The sequence below is a fragment of the Lucilia sericata genome, unplaced genomic scaffold (assembly GCF_015586225.1).
Source record: "Lucilia sericata isolate MDLA Ls3-8-SP2 unplaced genomic scaffold, ASM1558622v1 Contig003228F_arrow, whole genome shotgun sequence".
Lineage (NCBI taxonomy): Eukaryota > Metazoa > Arthropoda > Insecta > Diptera > Calliphoridae > Lucilia > Lucilia sericata.
This window is the reverse complement of record NW_023996764.1, coordinates 27227-33294: the sequence shown is the minus strand read 5'-3', so window position 1 is coordinate 33294 and position 6068 is coordinate 27227. Positions and strand designations below refer to the sequence as shown.

The 6068-nt window shown below is 40.5% G+C and overlaps 1 protein-coding gene across 3 annotated transcripts; it reads right to left on the bottom strand.

The window, feature by feature from the left end:
* Window positions 1–3152: 3152 nt before the first annotated feature.
* LOC119614663 (hornerin-like) lies at window positions 3153–5657 on the bottom strand. 3 transcript variants are annotated; one of them, XM_037970779.1, is made up of 3 exons: window positions 5558–5657; window positions 4162–5490; window positions 3153–4107 (listed from the first exon to the last, which is right to left on the bottom strand). In XM_037970779.1, exons 1-3 carry the CDS (start codon window positions 5558–5560, stop codon window positions 3343–3345), a joined length of 2097 nt encoding a protein of 698 aa, XP_037826707.1. In that variant the 5' UTR covers window positions 5561–5657; the 3' UTR covers window positions 3153–3342. The 3 variants fall into 3 exon arrangements, with proteins under 3 accessions (XP_037826707.1, XP_037826708.1, XP_037826706.1); XM_037970780.1 differs by having other exon boundaries at window positions 3153–5111; window positions 5307–5490; XM_037970778.1 differs by having other exon boundaries at window positions 3153–5490.
* Between the last annotated feature and the right edge of the window lie 411 nt (window positions 5658–6068).

The window sequence follows — 6068 nt, the reverse complement described above, 5'->3', positions numbered from 1 at the left end:
TGCATATTTTAAGCTGAAGCCTTTGCAGTGGTTCTTGCGATCATTATTCTTCGAGGTTTCGGGAATTTTCTTCGTTATTCCTTTCTTGGAAGTGCTGAACATTTTTGTAGTAGGGGTTCCGATTTAGCTCGGTCCTCATCACCCCACAACAGTGAAATTATTCATAATATTCTAATTGCTACAAATTTGGCAAATTTGGTAATCATTCAAGAATACTTGGAATACCTCATAATAACTCGCTAGGATATATTCGTTTAGAGTTCCTTTGAAGAAGATTCTTTGAAGGACTGTTGGACTGTCTAATATAAGACTAAACGGATCTAGAGCATCCAATTCATTTCTTTTTACCTTTTTTGATTCCAATGTCTTGTAGTCTGTTTCCGATCCTTTTTCCATATACATCCCTCAACGCGAAACTGGAGCATTATGTTTTGACTCCAGCTTTAGTTTTTAGCATGATTTAACTTCCGGTAGCTTTCTATTGTATCGTAGGAGACGTTCAATGTTTCTGTTTCCATTCTATTTAGGTACTTAATCAGCTTGAACTACTTTATTAGAGGAACTAGCTTCTGGAGTTTTTATGCTGGATACACGTCTGGAAGTACTCATTAAAGTTCCTCTTCTGGAACTTTCTTTAAATTTAGTTTCCTTCACGATTCGATTCTATTTTCAGTTATAGTTTTCACTATGGTTCCACTTGCTCAAGCTCAGTACTTCCTTTAGACTTCGAAAGATTAGACCAAAATTAACCTTACGCAGTTAGTCCTATGGACAGATTTGAAGGCCTCTATTGCTCTGGTAATGAATTGGACTTCTATACACCTTTGTTTTGGTTGTCTTCTAGTCTGTTCCAATTCTCAAATCTTTTCCCCATGTAAGTACATCTCTCTTCACAATACTGGTGCATTCTGATTTGACTCCAATTTCAGTTTTCACCCTGGTTCAAGCGGTAGCCTGAAAAGGGCGAAGTATGTCCCTTTCTGGTTTTCGTAAACTATGGATGCGGCCATGGCTTCGCCTCTGTGGTCCTGCCACCATTCCATCTGCTTCTTTTTATTGCTTCAGCTTCTATTTTGTTTCCTTTGCAGTCAGGAATATAGTAGATCCAATCATAGATCTACCCTCCCTTACCTTGATAGAGCTCTGGAGATGGATGCGACCATGACTTCGGCTCTGTAGTCCTGCCACCATTCCATTTGCTTTTTTTATTGCTTCAGCTTCTATTTTGTTTCCTTTGCAGTCAAGAATATAGTAGATCCAGTCATAGATCTACCCTCCCTTACCTTGATAGAGCTCTGAAGATGGATACGGCCATGACTTCGGCTCTGTAGTCATGCCTCCATTCCATCTGTTTTTATTGTTTCAGCTCCTGTTTTGTTTTCTTTGCAGTCAGGAGTATAGTAGATCCCGTCATAGATCTACCCTCCCTTACCTTGATAGAGCTCTGGAGATGGATGCGGTCATGACTTTGGCTCTGTATTCATGCCTCTATTTCATCTGCATCTTTTGATTGTTTTAGCTCACATTATATTTTCTTTGCAGTCAAGACCCTGTCATAAATCTATCTCTAGATCCTGTCATAGATCTATCTTCCATTACCTTAGTAGAGCTCTGGAGATTTTATTTTGCTCCTCTTCTTGTTTTCTAACTTCGTAGAAATGAATTTCTCATCATTTTTGTATTTTTTTCACGATAAAATCTATCATAACATAAAAAGCTCTACTCATAAAACTAATCCGGGTTTATTTTTAAAACCAAAACAATAGTTAAATATAAAACATAATAAATTTCTAACTTAAGTTTTTCCATTAAAAACATGACGCCATTCCCGGTTTTTGGGGGAATTTTTTGCATAAATTTAAGAAAACAAAAATAAAGACTTAACTAGTCGGTTACTACTATTCAAAACAACTTTTATTTTGCAATTTGCAAACAGAAGATTTGTTTGTATAAATTATATCTTTTGCAAATTATGTGAGAATTTAATAAAATTGTTGTGGTTATTGTTTAGCCAAATATATTTATCTAAAAGCCCATCTATTTAATTTGTTACGACGAAATACTCATTTTTGTAATAAATTAAATAAACATCTTCATAAGAAGAAGCTCTTTCATATTGTTATTATAAATTTAAACAATTGTTGTTGATAATATTAAGCTACTTTTGTTAAAAAACAGAAACAAAAAAGCTTTGTTTGATTTTGTTTACTTTTTTTCCAAAAAAAAGTTCTTTGTTTAGTGCAAACAAAAGAGATTAGAAAACAATTTTAAAAACAAATATTTTAAATCAAAACGTGTAAAGATTAAATGGTTGTGGGAAAGGATGTGATCATGTCGGGAGAAATGATCAACAGTAGATTGATCATTCTAAGACTAAGAGAATTATATTTATATTTTTCAATATTAAAACATTATTTGTGTTTTTCTGTATACACTTTCAGAAAATTCGATGCATATTTTTTGGCTTTGCTAAATTTCTAGTGAGAGGAAAAAACGATCGATTTGAGAGAAAGTTCTTTGAAGGTAGGTTCTCTGACTTGTTTTCATAAGTCCTGTGAATCTTAATATTTGATGCTTTCCAAAAGAGATAGTGTAGTAATGTTTTATTATAGAAGAAAATCATCATGATCATGATCATGATCACGATCACGATCAATCAATTCTGTAATCAAGGAACCAGTTATGCAAAAAATTCAATCGAGTCCTAACCAAGAATGTAGAAACAGTTAGCTGTAAAAAATCTCTTAAAAAAGGAAATGTTATACTTTTCCAAAACTTTCTAAATCTGCCGGAGGATCAACATCTGTAGAAGGAAAATTTGAGCAAAATACATTATTTCAGTAGAGATCAGAGTTTCTAATGGGAGTCAACCTGCAATCGCCCCACTGACACACTAAGAACTACCAGGACACCTATGTAGACTTAATGTTGCGAAATTTTGTTTCGGAATTCGATAATCAGTAGAGATCGGAGTTTCTGATGGGAGTCAACCTGCAATCGCCACACTGATACACTAAGGACTACTAGGACACCTATGAAGCCTTAATGTTGCGAAATTTTGTTACTGATTTCGATTTATGAATATAGAATGCAATCGCCAAACATCCTTTAAAAAAGCCAACTTTTAAGTGAAGAAATAAAAAAAACTACAATTTTTACATATTTCGTAAAACAAATGACTTTTTTTATTATTTTCATAAACTAAGGAAAATATCTAAGTCCTATAATTTTTAACAAATTCTTTTCAGTACTTATAAAATACGTCACATTCTAATTTGGTTTAGTATTTGACCATTATCTATATAAATGTATATATTCCAAAATGCTTGTTTTTAAAATAATCTATTTAAAGAAAGCTCCTTGTGGACGGGGATAGTCGTAACCTTTACCATCGGTGCTGGAAACATGAACATTGGAAGAATCACCATATGAGCCAGAGAAACCAGAGTCGTAAGATGAACCGCTTGAGTAAGATGAACCAGGAGCTGAAGCAGCACCATAGTTAGAGGAAGAACCGCCGGAGCTGTAAGATGAAGCAGGGGCAGATGCGGCACCGTGGTGAGAGGAGCTACCGGAAGCTGGAGATAAGTATTCGCGGGAAGGTTTAGAAGCAGCAGATGAGCCAAAGGAATCAAAAGATGAGAAGGAGGCAGATGGTGCGGAGGCAGAATGGTGAGAGCCGCTTGATCCATGTCCGAAGCTACCAGAGGAGGAACCGTGGTGGGAGCTGCCGGAGCTACCGGTACCGAAGCTACCGGAAGAGGAACCGTGGTGGGAACTGCCAGAGCCGTGACCGGAGCTACCGGAGCCAAAGCTACCGGAAGAGGAACCATGGTGGGAACTGCCAGAACCGGAGCCGAAGCTACCAGATCCAAAGCTACCAGATGAGGAACCATGGTAAGAGCTACCGGAGCCAGAGCCCTTTCCAAAACTACCAGAGCTGCCGGAGCCAGAGCCCTTACCAAAACTACCAGAGCTGCCGGAGCCAGAGCCCTTACCAAAACTACCAGAGCTGCCAGAGCCTTGTCCAAAGCTACCAGATGAGGAGCCGAAGTTGGAACTACCAGAGCCGAAGCTACCGGAAGAAGAACCTTTGTGAGAGCTGCCGGCGCCAGAGCCATGACCGAAGCTACCGGATGAAGAACCCTTGTGTGAGCTGCCAGAGCTACCGGAGCCAGAGCCATGACCGAAGCTACCGGATGAGGAACCGTGGTGGGAACTGCCAGAGCCGAAGCTACCAGAAGAAGAGGATCCATGGTGGGAACTGGGTGCAGGTGGAATGTATTCACGATTAACAGCAGCACCATGATGAGAGCTACCACTGCCAAAAGATCCAGAAGAGGAACCGTGGTGAGAACTGCCGGACGAGTGTCCAGCACCACCGTGAGATGAACCAGAACCGAAACCGCTGCCGGAAGAGTGGCCAGTGCTACCGTGAGATGAACCGGAACCAGAGCCGAAACCGCTACCATGAGATGAACCGGAACCAGAGCCGAAACCACTGCCAGATGAGTGACCAGCACTACCGTGAGATGAACCGGAACCGAAGCTACTGCCAGAAGAGTAACCAGCACTACCGTGGGATGAACCAGAGCCAGAGCCGAAACCGCTTCCAGAAGAGTGACCAGCACTACCGTGAGATGAACCGGAGCCAGAGCCGAAACTGCTACCATGAGAAGAACCGGAACCGAAGCCACTGCCTGATGAACCGGAACCAGAGCCGAAACCGCTGCCGTGAGATGAACCGGAACTGAAGCCACTGCCAGAAGAGTGACCAGCACTACCGTGAGATGAACCGGAACCAGAGCCGAAGCCACTGCCAGTAGAGTGACCAGCACTACCGTGAGATGCACCAGAGCCAAAACTGCTACCATGAGATGAACCAGATCCGAAACCGCTGCCAGAAGAGTGTCCAGCACCACCGTGAGATGAACCGGAACCGAAACCGCTACCAGAAGATTGAGATGTATAAGAATTGGTTGAGCCACTGCTACTGAAACCGCTTCCAGATGAGTGTCCAGCACCTCCATGAGAAGAGTGACCAGCAGAGCCACCGAAACCACCAGAGGAGTGACCAGCAGAACCACCGAAACCACCAGAGGTGTGACCGCCTGATGAGTGACCACCGAATCCGCCAGAGGAGTGACCTACACTACCGTGAGATGATGAAGAGTGACCGCTGGAACCACCGAAACCACCGGAAGAGTGTCCTACACTACCGTGTGAAGATGAACCAGCACCACCAAATCCACCAGAAGAGTGACCACCAGCACCGCCGAAGCCACCAGATGAATGGCCACCAGCACCAGAACCACCGAAACCACCAGATGAGTGGCCTACACTACCATAAGAAGATGATGTCTGACTGGCACTTCCATAACTGCCAGCACCATCATCGAAAGCTGGTCTACCTTCAGGATAATTGTAACCTAATTCGGATACATCAGCTACGACTACAGCCACCAAGGCCACAGCGATTAAAAACAATTTCTGCAATTTGATAATGAATCCAGTTTTGAACTACTACTCAACACGTAGAGAATATTTCGTAACTTACCATTTTGTTTAGCGTTATTATTCCAATTGTGGTCAAATGCTAAATACTGTCCAGTTTGTGAAATGTTTAAGTTTTTATATAAAACTTTAATGTTAATTATTTTTTTTGGCAAAGTCTTCGTCATCTCACATCATAAAATATTCTCTTCTGTCATATTCTGGTTAATATTATTATAATTTTTTTTTTTTTTTTTTTTTTTTTTTTTTTATTATTTTCTAGTGCTACAAGTTTCATTAAACCAACATCAATCGGAAACAGAGCAAAACATCTCTCTTTGCCCTAAACATCTTCTTAAGCTGCAGCCCCTCTTACTGCTGCTGCTGCTCCACCACCCCTCCCCCTAAGTAGCCGTTGCGGTTGGTTATGAATCTAACACATTCCTATTTTTTTTCTAAATAAATCTTTTTGTTTGTATGAATATGTGTTCTGTCTGTCTGTTTGTCTATGTTATTTTTTAATGTAGTTAATTATATAAATTACCAGTTTTGTCATCCTTATAAATTGTTGAGAT